The sequence below is a fragment of the Palaemon carinicauda genome, chromosome 3 (genome assembly GCF_036898095.1).
Source record: "Palaemon carinicauda isolate YSFRI2023 chromosome 3, ASM3689809v2, whole genome shotgun sequence".
In the NCBI taxonomy this organism is placed as follows: Eukaryota; Metazoa; Arthropoda; class Malacostraca; order Decapoda; family Palaemonidae; genus Palaemon; species Palaemon carinicauda.
In genome coordinates this window covers 178,365,816-178,384,249 of record NC_090727.1, presented here as the reverse complement: position 1 = coordinate 178,384,249, position 18,434 = coordinate 178,365,816, and the positions used below count along the sequence as shown (strand labels likewise).

General features: G+C 42.4%; 1 protein-coding gene and 1 long non-coding RNA gene across 2 annotated transcripts in view; one reads left to right on the top strand and one right to left on the bottom strand.

Moving 5' to 3' along the window:
• LOC137638799 (uncharacterized) overlaps positions 1 to 18,434 on the top strand; it is a 143,050-nt gene that overhangs the window by 110,760 nt on the left and 13,856 nt on the right. The gene's annotated exons all lie outside the window — the stretch shown is intronic.
• The window catches only part of stan (Protocadherin-like wing polarity protein stan), a 334,705-nt gene continuing 322,961 nt past the window's right edge, over positions 6,691 to 18,434 (bottom strand). The window contains 1 exon segment of the mRNA XM_068371172.1: positions 6,691 to 7,245. Within this exon segment, the coding sequence (XP_068227273.1) occupies positions 7,218 to 7,245 (28 nt within the window). The 3' untranslated portion in view covers positions 6,691 to 7,217.

Below are 18,434 nucleotides of genomic sequence, written 5' to 3'. Positions count from 1 at the left end.
TCTTAAAGGGAAACCTTTAGGATACTCGCACCAGAAGTTAGAATTCTGTGATAACCTGTGGTTTAATTCTCTGGGAATATCCTTGTAGTTTAATATACCCAAGGAAGCTACCGAAGGAACCTTCCATCAGGACGTCTTGGCTTGAGCCCAAAAACTCCAAAATAGCAAGAGATAACACGGGATAACACCGGTCAACAAAGCTACGGCAGAAAGAATGGCTTGGTGGCGCCGCGCGGTGGCGATTTACAGTACGGTAGGAGCGTCGCCTTTTTAACATCTCTCCTATATTCTTGCCACTTTTCCCCTCGAAGCGAAAGCGCTATTAGGGGTGTAGATAGCTATGAGACGTGTCACGTGTCAAGAATATGTCGTCTGATATTACGCGATATCCCTTTTTAAATTTTAAGGGATATTCGCTCCAGGAGTTAGAATTCTGGATACCTTTGGTAAATTCTCTGGGATATATCACTGTAGTCAAATATACCTAGGAAGCTACTAATGAAGGAACTTCCATCAGGACGACATGGCCTAAGCCCAAAAATCTATTTTTGGGCTCAAGCCATGTCGTCCTGATGGAAGGTTCCTTCAGTAGCTTCCTTTGGATATATATAACTACTAAAATATTCCCAGAGAATTAAACTAAAAGTTTTCACAGAATTCTAACTTCTGGAGCGAGTATTCTAAGGGTTAACCCTTTAGAATATCGTATATCAACAGGGGACGCATGCATTAACACGTCACATGGCCATCTGCACCCCTCCTAGCGTTTACGCTTCGAGGGGGAGATGTGACGAGGGAATGTGGGAGGTAACTGAGGTGCCGTTCCAAAGATACTCTCCCTTCGTCACTGTTACGATACTCGCAGCTGCGTGACGTCACGTCCGCCCGCATCATTCCTCTATTAGTAGCCATAACGCCCTTTGGTTTGTTCCCTGTTATCGCTGTTTTTTGTGTGCATCCTTCAAGATGTCTCAGCCTTCTGCTTCACCTTCTTCTGGAAAGTTGAGTACCAGGTTCTTGTATTGTTTAAATAAGCTCTGGCCGTCGAGTAACGATTTTTTACGCTAAAATCTTGTGTTTTGTGGCCGAGCTGTGCCTTGCCTCGGGTCGCCATTTACGGCGCTGCTGTTCGCTTGCATGCGTTATTTAGTCAGCCAGAACAGCCTTCCCCGACCTTTTAACTGAGATAAATCTTTAGTTATTTAGTCTTCATTTTTGGGCTCAAGCCATGACGTCCTGATGGAAGGTTCCTTCAGTAGCTTCCTAGGGTATATTTAACTACAGTGGATATTCCCAGAGAATTAAACTAAAGGTTATCACAGAATTCTAACTTCTGGTGCGAGTACCCTAAAGGTTTCCCTCTAGGATATCGTATATCAACAGGGGACGCATGTATTAACACGCCACATAGCTATCTGCACCCCATATAGAGTTAACACTTCGATATGGAAAGGTGGCTGAGTAACTGAGGAGCCGTTCAAAAGTTACTCTCATCCGTGGCTACTTTTGGACTCGAGACGTAAACAAACGGGCGCCATTGCTAAATGACGTCACTTCCGTCCTCATCCTTTCGCCTGTAGCTTCTACGCGAAGTCGGATTTTTCCCAAGTGACTCTTTTATCTGCTTACATCGCCGTAATGTCGCAGCCTTCAGCCTCGCCTTCTTCTGGAAAGTTGAGTACCAGGTCCTAGTATTGTTTAAATAAGCTCTGGCCGTAAAGTAACTTCTAATTTTCTTAAAATATCGTGTTTTGTGGCGGAGCTGTGCCGATACCGGACGCACCATGACGGCGTCGCTGTTCACGTTGCATGCCTTATTTAGTTAGCCAGAACAGCCTTCTCCGGTCCTTTAACTAATTAATATTATTAGTTATTTAGTCTTCATAGCTAGGAAATCATTATATCGTGTTTTAGCGCTCATCAGACTACGGTTGCTGTTCGACCCTATACTAGATCGCTAGCTTAGCCCCTAGGCTGGACAGCCTAGTGCTCTTTTTCATGCATGATATATATTAGTGTTCCTAAGTTAAGTTATGAAGATTTCGGCATTATTAAACATACTAGTTACTGTGATGTAAGTGTTTTCGCCTTCGGGGACCATACAAGGGACTGAGTTGGTTGTGTACCAACCCCCTCCTAACCTAATGTAGGAACCCTTGTATGCTCCCTATTCCCCTTGCCTTTGGGTAATTCCCTCTGGGTAGACTTGCTTTCCCTTCTCTATAGGGAAATCTTGTCTACACCCAGAGTATTTATCGCTTCTCTGCCTACCCTAAGGGAATGAACCCCCCTTAGGGTCGTGCCTGAGACATTAGGAAGGGCCCCAGTTGCACTTGGTTGGGTTACCCTTCCTCCCTGCAACTAGCGATGTGTCTTTCAGACTTTCCTAGCCTAGGAGTTGGTCCTCCTACTCTAGGTTAAGCTCTGGGGGTAGACTCTGTCTTATTATAGTTTGGGACAGTAGATTAGTACTGTATTTGATCTGGGCTACCTATCATAGGTTAGGGAGCGTTCTCCCTTGCCTTGGTGGCCGCTCTCATACAGAGTCTACCCATTTAGAAAGACCCCTACTTCTCTCTCCCCACTCTATCCCTTTGGTGTAGGCCTGCCTACACACCTCTGTCATCGGTCCTACAACTCCTCCCTTGGGTGGAGTGGTAGGGCTAGCCTTTTTCTCCTACTGAGCTGGCCGCTCTGGTACACATACCCTTCATAGCGTTCTATAAGGGTGGTTGCCGGCGGCGGTCCTGCCGGCGGGGGATTCCCCCTCTTTGAGTGCCCTCTATCCCTCCCTTGGGTTACCTCAGGCTCCCAGCCGTCTGCCGGCCCACTGCCGCCGGATGTTAGGAGTATCTACTCCTATCATGAGTGCACTCTCTCCGGGGGGATGCCGGAGGGGTATAGGATATTACCCCCCCCATCCCTCCTTACCTTTTTCTCTCTCTATCTTGGTGCCGGTCCCTTGCCGTCTCTACTGCCGGCGATAACCGCCACTACCTCAGGTGACCTTTATTCATAAGATACCTTCCCCCTCTAAGACGTCGGCCTACCGAGTGCCGGAGGCTGCCGCCTTCCGTCGACATACCGCCGACATCCCACCCCTTATATTTACCTAGCGATAGCCGGCCGACTTTCGGAGTCTTCCGCCCACATGCCGGCAATCTAGGTATCCACCCTTATATATATATCTCTTATGAATTGAACTAAGGTTCACCATGCCGTTAGCCTCCGGCTGCCGGAGCCCGCGGCGATCCGCCGCTGTGCCGGCGGTCGCCACTATGGTATTATCCATCTCGGTTGCTCAGTGTGTCTGCCTTGATGTTTTCCACCCTGCAGGACCGGCCTCCGGCATACCGTCGGTCTGCCGGGGCCCCCTCATGAGACGCTAAGGGACATGTACCCCTTCCCTGGCTGCTGGCAACATGCCGGCAGTCAATATGATGCAGCCAGATAGCCTGGCCACCTCCATATAGGTATTGTTATACCAACTAAAATAGTGGCTATGCTGTTTGATTGCACATTACAACATTTCCAGCATATTCTGTGTATCTCAGTGCAGTCGATTGCCGGAACCTACATTTACTAAGGGGTTTATCCTATTTTCCCCTCTCCCCCAAGGCTCTGAGTGGTCTCAGATCCTTGTACACTCTGCGGACAATTCCTTTTAAAAAGCCTAGCTTGGCTCATCCATACGGATTTCCCTCATTTGAGACCCTCGGGTCCAAAGGAATTGTCTACGGATAAGGTTACGGTAACTGGCTGGGTGGGATTCACAAGTATGTGTCTATATACTTCCTTTCCCGCTCATCAATCTTGAACATTAATACTGTATGCTATTATAGATTAAGTTATTCTTAATTTTGGAGTAATGTAGGTCATTCTTATGCCTTCCATGTACTCATGATCTCTTTCTTTTACAGGAGGAGTATATTAAGTGCGAAAGCAACTTCTGTGGAGTGAAGCGCCCGGACTTCTACGGGCACAAGGCGTGTCGGGCCCACGCCCCTTGTGCCCCCAAGAAAGGCGACCTTAAATTTTGGGACCCGCAGAACTGCTCAGTCTGCAAGAGTCTTCTTGACGAGGCGTTCAACGATCCTCTTACCACGGAGGTAAGGGACATCGCTAGAGAGAAGCTACGCAAATGGGTGCGTGGCTTCCAAAAGAACGTCACTGGACCGTATCTTCCCAATGAAGACTTGAGGGCTTTGCTTTTTCCAAAAACATCCAAGGACTTGGTGGTCCCTCGAGAACAAATTCCCACCGTCCAGATTGTGGTCGAACCCGACATCGTCATGGCACAGTCCATGCGTGAGTGCCATCTTGATTCCGGCAACGTGGAACGTATGTCGGTGTCCGAAGAGACGGAGAAGAACCTCATGGGCGAGGAGCTCGACTATGAGGAAGATCAGGTGGAATACCCTGACTCGGAGAACGAGGTCGCTCTCCTGCTCCCCCAGCAACTCCACCACCGTCCGAGGAACCTGTTCCTTCGACTTCTGCCACCCCGGACCCTCTGATATTATGCGATATCCTTAAAGATATATTAAGGATATTCGCGTCAGGAGTTGGAATTCTGGAGACCTACGGTTAATTCTTTGTGAGTATCACTGTAGCAAATATACCTTGGAAAGCTACCTAAAGGAACCTTCCATCAGGACATGGCTATCTCACCCAAAAATAGATTTTTCGCTTTGCTCAAAATCCGTTGATTTAGGTATATTTAAGTTTGTACATTACTTCAAGAAGTCATGGAGATTAAAAACTTTTTTTAAGATTTCTGGATATTGGATAGCTTTCTTGAATGCAGAAGATGAGTAACCAAAATGTTGAGAATTTACATATACTGTATATGCTGGTTTTCTAATAGTAAAACTATAGTAGCCATTTCTTACATTTATTAAATTTATTTACATAAATATTTACATATAAAATATCTTTGTACTAAAATCATATTTTGCAAATAATATACAAAAAAAGAGGTTATCACTTAGGGATAAACATTTTACCTTAAATAAGAGGAACACTTCTACACGATTTGATTAAAACATGATGTGTCTGAGTTTAATGAGTACCTTAGTCTTCATTAATTTTACCCTGCATACTGACTTTAAATCACAGACTTAACCTTACCCAAAATGTAAATGGAAGCTCTTTTTTTTTCTTTAATATTTTCAAGTCCAATGGCTTACATTATAACAGACTGACATATCCAGTCAGTTTCTGAAATATTGGTATCAAAAGCTAAAGTCCTGATTACATTTACGATTCAATGTGAAAAATCACAGTAGATCAGTTTTAATGGCACTGAAAATTAGTACAATACAGCAATCAACAATTTCATATTACCGGTCAGTTATAAAATCGGTTTTATCATTATGTGAAATTTGGACTTTCAAATTGATTCTAAAGAAAATAATGAGAACCAAGCTGCTATATGACTAATCACTGTAAATTATGAAGAAGTTATTGCTATACAAATGTTTATTTACCATTTTTTTTTTATAAATTTTACTAATGAGAGTCAACTGAACTGGAGATAACTAATTTGATTTTTAGACCGTATTATTGTCTTTTTATATTATTTCCTATTTTCTGTGAATACTTAAAAATCATTATGCTGATGAAATAGTAAAGTCAGTCCTACAATATTAGTACTGAATATCAGAATTGCATATGGCAGAAAAGAAATAATCCTTGTTCACATAGATGACGGAATTAGGTCAGTCTTAATCTAAAGCAGAATAAGCTCAGACACGTCCCTTAACAATTTTGGCGATGGACGTCTTTAGTTCTGATAATCTTACGATTATCAACTATTAGTTAGTGGTTTTATTATGTATGAAAGTATTTTGGCAGCTTTTGTGAGATCATCCCCATCATCACACATTATAAACCAAATGGCTTATTCAATACACTATGCTTCAATAATTTTGGGGTAAATCCAGAAAATAATTCCAAGGTTGCATATGACAATTATAATCAGAAATAAATCAAATAATTTAAATAATTATTCGTTTTGCAAAACTCATTATTTTGTCTAATATTAAATGATATGTCTTACTTTCCCTTAGTTTATAAAATGAATGCAAACTTAGAATATTTTCTTACCCACACATAAATATTCATATATCATATGACAAGAATCTGTTGAAGCATAATGTATCAAAAGTTTCTCAAGAACAACAAACATTCACAATATATACAACATTAATATACATTTAAATAAGAGAAAACATGTCAGGCATACAGCTATGTACACTTAGTGCACTACAAAAGGCCAGTTGCTCCAGGAGCATTTCTAATACAATATGTACAATAAGTAACACTGCACCTTGCATAATCCTGTGCACATAGGTTTATGTGTGAAGACAACAAACATACATTATTCTAAAGGTGTATAATATTTTAATGACTGAACTCCATAAAACAGAATGTTGAGGTTTTGCTTTGCTGCTACAGCTAATACCAAAGTAATTACTTTTGATAACTTTATATTTGTTTAATCTTGTTTCAGCACAGTACTACACAAAATATTGGCAAGAAAATTTTAAAGATCACACAAAGCAGTTCATCTAATGGAGTAATATGAATTGTTTGCACAAGTAACACAGATCACTGTATCTCATAGCTTTTGATCACTATATCATTTGCATTAAAAATGTATAATTGCTGAGAAAAAGTCTTCACAGTTTGAATATAACACGGCTGAGTTATTTTTTCTTAAAGCAAGATGCTAACAACTGCATTTCTTAGAACACTATAAATATCTATAAAAATGAACATGATATTCCAGTGGAGTCTATGATTTTGAAAGCACCAGATGAGTAAAAATTGTAAGTATCCTAGGAAGTGAAACACAAAAACTAGGAAGCCTATTGTCTTTCATCAAAATCACTAATGTACACTAATTCAAGAATAATAACTATTAAATAAACCATAATCAACAATTATGTTAAAACAAAACAAAATGTAGAGTGCGGGGCACATTCACAGAAATCAAATTAGCCAATCATAACGAAAGCAAATATGAAATTTTCCGAAGTAATAAATATTTCAAATAGCAAAAGCACTAATGCACACTTCCTTTCAAATCACATTACTCCTAAATTCCACCACTTCTACGTTTTCACTGACTTGGCTACCGTTTAATAGGGGTGGTAACTCCAGTTACTTCAGTCTTACACATCCCACGCATCTGTGACGTACCCCTCTGGTTGTCAAACAGTTGTTTCTGTGCTGTCCTTACTGAAACAGAAAATTAGGGATACATTAATCAGAGATGAATTTGTCAGTTAAGTAAAATTTACTATAAATGTGAAGAAACATGAAGGTTGAATATATGTGCAGTACTGTATTGTACTTTTCATCTAGTTGAAAAAAAAAAATCTTTTGAAAGATATCACTATGTATAGTAGGATTCTTTAATACTTGCTTTATAATCTTAGACATGCTAAAATGTGAATTAAGAAAAGTTGCAATACTGTATATGTATCTCTCTACTGAACTGTCAAGGAAGCCAGTAAGAGATTTTAGCATAAAATGCACTGGGAAGTCCTTTTGGCAAGAGTTCAAAGAATATGAATACTTATAAAAAGATTCAAAGCATACAAAATACATTTGTCCCTCTGTATACCCTTAAGACCAAAGTTCAAGAATTATATATCAGGCACTTGATAGTGTGCTTATAAGATTTTTACTCTATTTCTTTGCTACATCTAATTTTTTTAGATATGATTATGCTAAGTTACAATGTTGATTTACTCTTAATCCTTTTCATGCAAGGGTTAACTCCTCTAAATGAAAAGGAAAATGCCAATAATCTACATTTATAGCAATCTAGTAAATTAGAATTTTAATGATAAAATTTCTTATTTCTTACCCACCTTATGTTCATATTGCTTCATCTCCAGAAGCTTGGTTTCATCGACACTTAACCGTGAAACATTTAAAATTTTTCCTTTTCCCCTTTTTTTTTTTCAAACAATACATGCCCTTAACAAAGGAACCAAGCCTTCTACTGTTACTGTAAGTATAGTAATAGGAAACCCAAGTCTCCACCTTGGGGAAATATAGATTTCAGTTTCTTAGTTGACATTATTCTTCTTGATTCTATTAATGAGTGGAGAGGAGGGTGGGCATGTTAATGAACACCATTGAGTGTAGAAATAATAAATTTCATTATTAAAATTCCAATTATATCTATGAATCTCCCCTTATGTTCATATTGCTGACTCCCACACTGTTGGAGGTGGGGTGATATTGAAGGAAAGAGAGGGATAAATTTTAGTACTGTACTGTACAAGCAATGCAAGAAGGGTAAGGTTACAAACAATATCAAGCACTGTCATTCTCAAGCATTGATGATTGTGGGATATAATTCTGTGATCACATTTCAGTAAGAAATGTCAGAGCGTTTTTGGTTAGTGGGCGTTTATGGGCCCTCAGGCAACAGAATAGATAAAGGACACTACCTATACTACAGTACTTTGTTTGTCCAAATACAACTGTACAGCTTCTACTGGACAAAAAACTATTTCTGCTGAACTGTCTTCATCCAGTTTTAGTGAAGGAATTTGCAAACATTGAGACAGTCTCTTAAACTTATATGCATTTTGGATCTTAAGGAAGATAAAAGCAACAAGATCGATCATATTGTGTTCCTGAAAGCCTACCTCGATCAATGGTTGTAATTCACTTATGTGTTTACCCAACATAAAGGTAGGCTTTACTGAATGGTGAAGATTACCCCTTTTGAAAATTTAGGTTAGGGGTGAAACAGGGTAAGGTAGTCTATACCTGACCTAGTGCAATACTCTGAATATAAAGTTAAAAGGCATCTGGTTTTAATTCCAGTTTCATCAGAATAGATGCTCACCAGAACGTCAGCCAGGCAAGCCTAACACCCCACTGTGGTGCCCAAACACAGCAGTAGCCTCTCCAGTAACAGTTAACTTATGGTCCCGGGCTGGGATCAATCTGCTGCCTTGCAAATAGTTGGCAAACATGTTACCACTATACTAGCTAGATCTAAGTTGATTTTTAATCTACCTAAAAAGAAGTTATTGGTCTCATTCACAACAAAATTATGGAATTGACAGGTATATGCTGTAAAGTTGAGAAACTGCTGTATCTGCATACTTTGATGTAAAAACATATCAGATCATACAGTACCTTAGAAATATGAAAAGTTGGCTTATCATGAGATTTATAGTCTGCTAAACCCTAACAATGATCCCTTTTACAACTAAAATGTTTATGTTGTGCACCTTCTGAGGTTTATGTCCAAAATATCAACTATATGCCATGTCACCTCCCAGGATATATAGAAGTCACTGTAATGGTACCTCGCGGGAGGTTAAACGGCCGAAGGATATTCACACATTTAATTACAAAATTAACCTTTTATCATTATTAACTTATAATTCTTAAATAATCACAGATAGTCAGATATCACAAATTTTAAGTGATTTGTATTTTTCCTAACAGTACTAGCCTCGAACTACTAGTATTCTTAGGAGTATCTGGGGAGCTCCTCCCTATCCGACCAAGAATTTTGCGTAGTTCCCCCTATCTCCGTTTCCCTTGATGGGTCGCCCCGTGGTGGATGGATACTCGCCCTGAGGCGACCCTGGGTCAGCGCACGAGAGTGTGTTGCTAGGTCTGACTCGCCAGTAAGCATATGTGAAAATACTATTCGAACTCCTGTAAGGCACCCGGGGCAGGATGGGCGGGCAATAACCCGAAAGTAGTTCGAGGTAAGTACTGTTAGAAAAAATACAAATTACTTAAAATTTGTGATTTGTTCCAACACGGAGTACTTACCTCTAACTACTTTCCTAGGAGACTTACACTTTAGGAGACGGGGGTGGACTTACAGGCCAGACGACCCGCCATACCGGTACGTGATACGGGATCTAGATAGGAGGCTAGGTCCAGGGTAGGAGAGTCGGGGGAAGCACGCAAAAGTCTACTTGATTGAAGTCACCTTTATGCATAGCCCGGACATGGTTTTCTACCACATGGGAGGAAGGAAAGGAAAGGGACAAAAATTGTAGTAAGGAAAAAGGGGGGAGCAAGGCGGAAACTTGTGTCGCTTGCATTTACTCCCCTCGGTTTACACCGGGGCTTTAGCCTTAAACTTGTTGAAGGGCGGAAATGACTGGTCTGATGGAGAAGGAGTCCAGGGGCTTCCTCGTAGAGTATTTCAGGTAGTGGGCCGTAAAGGTGGACTGCCTGGACCATGTGCCCGCCCTCATGATTTGACCTACTGCCCTGTTCTTGTCGAATTCCAAGGAGGTGCTAAGCCCCCTAATGTCATGGGGTTGTGTCTTGCCAGGGACTGCCGACCCCTCACTGTCATAAGCCCTTTTATGATTTGTCAAAGCCAGAAGGAGACTGTGTACTTAGAAACTGCTTTCTACACTGGGCTTGAGGAAACAAACAGACTTTTGATGCCTGGCCGAAGTCTGACTGTCCTGTTAAGGTACTTCCTGATAGTTCTCACTGGGCACAGGAACAAGTCTTCTGGATTGTCTGAGTGAGGGAACGCCGGGATCGAGAATCCTTCAAACCTTGGGTCTACGATGGCCGGGTTCTGTGTTTTGGCCACCAAACCAGGCAGAAATTAAAAGGCCAGGTCCTTCCACCCTTTCGAGTGTGAGACCTCAAACGACAAGTCGTGGAGCTCATTCACCCTCTTGGCTGAGGCTCAAGCTAGCAAGAACAATGCCTTGAGGGTGAGGTCTTTATCCAGGATAACTTGAGAGGTTCGAAAGGTGGCCTAGACCAAACCTTGAGAACCTTAGCCACGTCCCACTGCGGGATCCAAGAGGCACAGGTGGAACAAGATTGCTCGACACTCCTGATGAGCATGGAAACCTGATGAGAGGCCCCCCTGGTCAATGCCACTGAGTAGACATACTTGTCCCAGTGCTGCTCGGCCCTTTGATGGCTGGAATGAAAAACCCCTAAGTAGTCCCTTAGGTAGACCAGGAAGCCTGCAATCCTGTGGAGCGATGCAGTCAGGGGCCTCCGGTTCTGAACCGCATACCACTTCACAAATGTGGCCCACTTGGCCTGGTAAACCATGACGGAGGATTTCCTAAGATAACTGGTCATCCTCGAGGCTGTCCTCTTTGAGTATCCTTCCTTCCTTAGTAGACGCCCGATAACCTCCATGCGTGTAGCTGAAGGCACTGGGGGTTCTCGTGAAACCTTTGGAAGTGGGGCTGGTGTAGCCGATCTTCTCTTATCGGCAGAGGCCACGGAGGAAGGATAGCCAGGTCTTGTAGGTCCACAAACCACTCCCTCTCCGGCCACCAGGGCGCTACCAAAGTCAACCTTGTATCTCTTGACTGCCTGATACTATTGAGAACCTGCCTGAGAATCCCGTAGGGAGGAAAGGCATATACGTTGACTCCGTCCCACGATTGTTGGAAGTCGTCTTCGAACTCTGCTGCTGGGTCTGGCACCATGGAACAGAACACGGGGAGCTGTGCGTTGAGCCCCATGGCGAAAAAGGTCTATCACCGGTGAGCTCTACCTCTAGAGGACCTTCTGGGCTACCTGTGGGTGTAGGGACCACTCTGACCCCACTACTCTCCCTGTCCTGCCGAGGCCGTTGGCTAGAACATTCCTTTTTCCCGGAATGAACCTGGCTGTGAGGCTGATGTGTTCCTTTTCGGCCCATTCCAGTATTTGAGACGTGAGGTTGCACAACTCTCTTGATCTCAATCCTCCTTGCTTCTTTATGTATGCCACCACAGTGGCATTGTCGCACCTGAGTGCTACCGTGTTTCCCCGGAGAGGATGGGTGAACTTTGCGAGGACCTTTGGCCTGCTAGTAGCTCGAGCATGTTTATGTGAAGGGTCTTCTCCTCCGGGTACCACTTCCTCTCTGCTGTCTCCCCGAGCAGATGGGCTCCCCACCCCTCCTTTGATGCATCTGTGAAGAGCAACACCTCTGGAGGAACGGACGCGAATGGTACTCCCTTAAAGGTGTTCACCCTGTCGGATCACCAGAGGAACATGTTCCTGGAGTCCGGAGACATCTTGACTAGTTCTTGAGGAGGGGATCCTGGTGGCCATTGGTCCTTCAGTTTCCATTGGACTGGTCTCACCTTGAGCCTCCTCTAAGGAACCAACTTCTCCCACGAGACCAGGTGGCCCACGAGCCTCTGCCAGTCCTTGGCTCTCATTAGCGCACCTGTCAGGTCAGGAATGGTTGAATAACTTGATCCATGTTGCTCAGCCTCTCTTGCTAGGGGAATGCCCTTCCTAATTGGGAATCCAGGACCATCCCTAGGTATGTTATCCTGGTAGTGGGGACTAACTGGGACTTTTCCAAGTTGATGGTGATCCCCAGTTCCCTGCAGAACTGCAATAGCCTTGCTCCTTGCTCCTTTAAGACTGTCTCTGAGGCTGAAAGCAGCAACCAGTCATCTAGGTACCGGATCAGCCTGATGCCCTGCTTGTGGGCCCAGGCTGAAACTACAGTGACCACCCTCGTGAACACCTGAGGAACCGTTGACAGTCCAAAGCAGAGAGTCCTGAACTGCAGAGACTGGGATCCTCACTTCACCCTGAGGAACTTCCTGCGGGAGGGATGCACGGGGATCTGAAAAGGCCATCCTCGATGATCCAGGGTCATCATGAAATCCCCTTCCCTCAAGGCTGCCAGCCCTCCTTGAGCCAGCGTATTTTTCCTAAAGGAGGACTGGCCTGGGGCACCGCTCCTGCGGGAGGGCCGCAGGGATTGCTGCCAGGAAGTGGAGGGGGGCTCTATCTGGTGCCGTAGGTGGGTCAGCCACGTCCGCTGATGGTCTCCTAGGGGGAGGACGTCTTGCCACTGACTGCCTGGGCTCCACTGAGTCCTTAATTTTGCCCACTCTCTCTCCATAGTTTTCGCTACTGCCTGCAGGGGGAACACGGTCTCACCCTACACCGGCGCATTCCTGCGAAACTTTGTTTCCCGTTCGGAAAGTCTAAGGGAGATCCTGAAAGGACCTTGTCCCTCCTCCTTAACACCCAGTTTGCCGACTGGGTCAGGGACTGGAAGGTAAGGGACTACATCGCCTTCCCTCCTGAGTGAATGAGTTCTTGTAGAAGGGCCTGTTTCCCTGATACTGACAGGTTGTGAGATAGCTGGAACCCTGCCAGGGCGCATGCCCACTAGTCCATCCAGGAGGTCACATTGACTAAGTCTCGCGAGGTGTCCTCCATCATGGAGGCCACTCTTGAGAGAGAACCACTGGTGCCGTGAGGGTTCTGTCATCTGCACTGCCATGGTTTAACGTTGCAAAGGCTTCTTCCAACGAGCGGGGACCTGCATGACGCCCGTCTGGATCACAGAATTTTTTCTGGGTCCTCAGTCCCGGCAGGAGCTTGAAGGACCCTTGGACTCTTATAGAGTTCTAATGTCCCCTCAACGTATTTATCGAAGTGCTCCATGCCTAGTGCCACGTCCCGCGCTAGGGCCAAGGATGGTTTCTGCTGGCCGGGGTTATCCACCATCCTCCCCAAACCTGAAAGCCAAGCCTGCTCTGACGACGGTTTAGGCCCGTCTAATCAGTGGTGGTGGCGGATCAGAGCCAGGACTTTTCTATAGGAGGACACTTCGCCGGGGGAACACTCGTCCGTGTCTAACAAGCCCTCTACCACTTGATCCTCCATGTCAGCTGCATCCTCGACCACGGATGGATCCGTGGGAGCGGCTGTATCCCTCACTTCTGGCTGGTCCCATGGAGCGGCTTCCTCCATCACGGATGGAGCCGCTGGGACGGAGGTAGCCGTCACGGGTCTACCCCCTCCCGGGGAAATCCGTGGGGTGTAAGTACCGTGATATGCCAGCGGCTACCTCCGATGCTTGGCTGGGGCTGGCATGGCAACGGTTATGGATGCCATGCTGCCGGGCCGAGCCAGCGGCTGCCTCTGCTGGACGGATGAAGCCGGTGACTTGCCGGGCAAGGGCAAGGTAAAGATTACGTGTGCCAACGTCTGCCTCCGACAGGTGGACGGAGCCGAAGAGACACTGGGCAAAGGCGCGGGGCGGCTCCAGTGGCCACTTTTTATATTAGGTAGAATATGAAAGGCTTCCGAACTACAGTAACCTTAAATCCTGTATAAGGGTATATGTAGCATTAAAGTTATGCAAAGATTGCTAAGGTGATGATTTCTCGGATTGTTTTTACCTTTCAAAAAGAGGGTGGTAGTGAGAATGCCTAGACTCGTAATAGTTTTGTATTTACTAGTACCTGGTTAAAGTTATGAGAGATGAGCTAGTGGCTGTGTTTGCCAGTGATGTAAATAATCCAAATTAGTTGAAACTTAGAATTTAGGGAAATTATACATTCTAACATACCAAAATGGAGGAGATATTATGATCAGAACAACCTGCTTGGTCTTCTGGCTCACAAACTAGTTTAGTCTTATTAGAGCGACTAGAAATGTGGAAGTAAAGGTTTAGAAGCAGAAGGATTAAACTATGTAAAGAGTTTGAGGCTTTTGAGCCTGTGGAGCACACCACACATTCAGAATCTTTACTGAATGAAACTATTAATATACAATGACAATGGGAGATTGGGTTAGTTCTGAAGTTTGACCCAAACGTTTAATGTCTAGAAATTCATCACTATTGAACAAAGGCTATTGAACTTAAGCTGAACTAGTGGTTTGTCTACAGGTTATTGAATGTCAATATCATAGCTATTCTGCTACAATCAACTAGCATAGACTTCCCTGTCTTATTAGAAAGGTTAATTTAACTTAACTATTTTCAAATATTTTCCCATCAGTGGTAGAATGAGACACACTCCTCACAATGATAATTAAATCGCAGAATTGTCCGACAGAGTATAAGGGAATACGGAAATTGATCTTTCAAAAATAGTTCATGTGAGCATTCCCAGTAATAACTGTAAACTAAACCAGGGAAAGACATGCTGTACAGTATCAAATGTAGTGTGTAAACTATCTGAGTTTGTGTCTGATCGTTGCCAGATCGACGGAAAGACTGAAGTCTATATTTCCCGAGATGACAACCTGGGCTTTGCCACCACTCACGGAAGAGTGCTCTTTTCCTTTGTTAGGAATATGTACTATATTGTTTAAAGCAAAAAATTCCAGGAAAATTTGAAAATTTTTACAGGCGAGTGTCAATTATACCCGGCTTCTGGAGAAGCAATATGAACTTCAGGTGTTTCATAGAAATGATTTATTTCTATTCTCACCAAATATTCATATTGCTGTTTCTGGGAGCTGTTTAATCGCTATTTACATGTAAAATAAAAAAAATATTATTTTTCCCATATTCTTTCCCTTCAATTTACATACGCCCTACATAAAGGAATGAAATATTCTAGTGGTAAGTGGTAAAAAAAAAAAAAAAAAAAAAAAAAACACAGCTGATGTGCCAGTCTCCTTATCCTTCAGTTTCAAAGTGGAAATTATCCCTATACTTTTGATACCCCGAGACAGTGGGGAGGAGAACGGACACGCATATGAACATCGTATGAGTATGGAAAGAAGAGATTTTGTTATTAAAATTACATCTATTTCTATGAACCTTCCCTGCTCATTCTTACATTTTGCTGTAGGAGGAGTACCAATGAAGGGGAAAAATACTGCATGATCATTTTAGATAAAACCAATATGCCATGGTTAAGATTTACTGTAGTAGTAGGTTGGCCAGGGCACCAGTCACCCATCGAGATACTACCGCTAGAGAGTTATGGGGTCCTTTGACTGGCCAGACAGTACTACATGGGATCCTTCTCTCTGGTCATGGTTCATTTTTCCTTTCCCAACACACACACACACACACACACACACACACACACACACACACACACACACACACACACCGAATAGTCTGGCCGATTCCTTACAGATTCTCCTGTCCTCATACACCTGACAACACAGATTACCAAACAATTCTTCTTCATCCAAGGGGTTAACTACTGCACTCTAATTGTTCAGTGGCTACTTTTCTCTTGGTAAGGGTAGAAGAGACTCTAGCTATGGTAAGCAGCTCTACTAGGACACTCCAAAATCAAACCATTGTTCTCCAGTCTTGGGTAGTGCCATAGGCTCTGTACCATGGTCTTCCACTGTCTTGGGTTAGAGTTCTCTTGGTTGAGAGTACACTCTGGCACACTTTTCTACTTATTTCTCTTCTGCTTGTTTTTGTTAAAGATTTTATAGTTTATATAGGAAATATTTATTTTTGGTATTGTTGCTATTCTTAAAATATTTTAATTTTCCTTGTTTCCTTTCCTCACAGGGCTATTTTCTCTGTTGTGAGCCCATGGGCTTATAGCATCCTGCTTTTCTAACTAGGGTTATAGCTTAACAAGTAATAATAATAATAATAATAATAATAATAATAATAATAATAATACTCCAGATTACTTTCGACAAACCATCTCAAAATATAGTTTGAAATACAGGACTCCAGATACCGGACTTTAAATTGTCTTGAAATGATAATTTTCATCAATTCTAATTTAATTATGAAATTGAAACCCTGTAACTCTTACATAAGAGTTATAAATTAAATGAACTTGAAATTATTAGACCATGGCCCTACAGCCACCATGGGGCCTAGAGCCTAGCAATCTTCATAAGCAAACCAAAATTATTTAAGAGGATCTTTAACGAAAACCGACTTGGTACGTCATTGAGCTGCTGCTAAAACTTTCCAAAGAAAGATTTCTATAAAAATTAAGGAAGAAGCTGCACTTCTAATATCATAGATCTTCAATAAAAAAAACTTTTATTAGATCTTGATGTAATTCTTTGTTAGCTTATTTCAACAAACTTTAAACTAGGAATAACATTGCATTTCTGGTCTAAGAGCAATTAGGAATATTACCTTTAATACCTGTAGTTTTGTCCTAATAATACTAAATGGCTCTTACTGAATAAAGAAACCTGTTTTCTGCTGAAATACTTTCAGCCATTGTCAGAAGAGATGTGGAAAAAATTGAGGCAAACTCTTAAGCCTTAATTGTGGAAATCGTCATTTCTTATCCTAAAAAGGAACCATAAAAATTTCACAATCCAAGTTTGTCCTAGTTATTGATAGTCTCTTGGCTTTTCACTAATCAAAATGAAAATTTCATTGTCTTTTATGTGGATTATTGGGAAACCGTCTTTTAGAACCTATAACAGACAGTCTATAGACTCTAGAGGGCTTTGAAAAACCTTTGTTTTTGGCGATACGGTTTTAGTCACCATGCTGTCAGATGTAAAATGGATGAGTATGGATGAATCAACTTTTAAGATAAGTTTGCTTTGTACAGCAACCTTCTTGAATACTCAAACAACAGGGGCCACAGATCTGTGAACCATTCCCTTGGGCCAGAAAGGAGCTACAGGTATTAGCATTATACTGCTATTTGCACAGATCCTGAACCTTGGCAAATGGTGAGAACAATAAGAAGTAAAGTCCACTTAATTCACAAGAGGAGTACTAAAATATCTAGACTAACATCTAAGTAAATAAGCAATAAGCAGAGGTTTGCAGGCTCTTATGTTGTCAAGAGGATCCATACTACCATCTCTGTGTCTACAAATTCCACTGGAAATGTTGGAGATCAAAGTAAATAGAGAACTAGAGGCACTGCAAGATCTTGGATCTGGTAGACTTTATTGAAAAGTATATTAAAACCACTAGTTACCACTTGAGAGGAGTTAGGTTAGGGTTAAAAACAGGGTAGGTTAGTCCTGAAATACTACAGGTACTTTGAATTTAGAACTTCAAGAATTACCTGCAAAGTAAAGTATTCCAATAACACTTCTGAGATTATTACCTTCAAACAGAAATCAGTAAATTAGCTTGTAAACCCTGAATGTAAAGTTTTTCATTTTAAAGGTCATAGTGATGGTCTCAAAGGAGGGCATCACAACGAAATACAGTATATTACAAGGTTAGGTAACAGACTAGTCTCATACAAGTCAAAATGTCTCTGAGGCGTGAAAGACTTGGAGACTAAATCAAACTAAAATTAGGAACCATTCTTCATAATGGTGATAATGTAATGACGCTTCTTATCCAGAACAAAACAGGGGATGTGCACACTACAAGGATTTTAACAACAGTAGTGTCTAAAGTAATTTAAGAATTTGAGGCTCTGTGAGATGCTACCAATTCTGTACTGTGCAGAAACCTTTCCTAAAAAAAACACTATTAACACTAGACTCAACATAGGAAAAGAGGTTATGTTTGGCAATTGGTAATTATCATTTGAATTACCTCTTTTCAGAGGATTTACAGGACTTAGCGATGCTAAGAGCTTTTGAAGCTTATCACTAATATTGGCTGATTATGTGAGTTATCTAAAGGTGGAAGCATGTTATTATCATTGCCATCTGCATTTTAATCAACTAGCCTAGTATTTCCTGGAATTTTCCCTGCTAAAAGCAAGTTCCCTTTA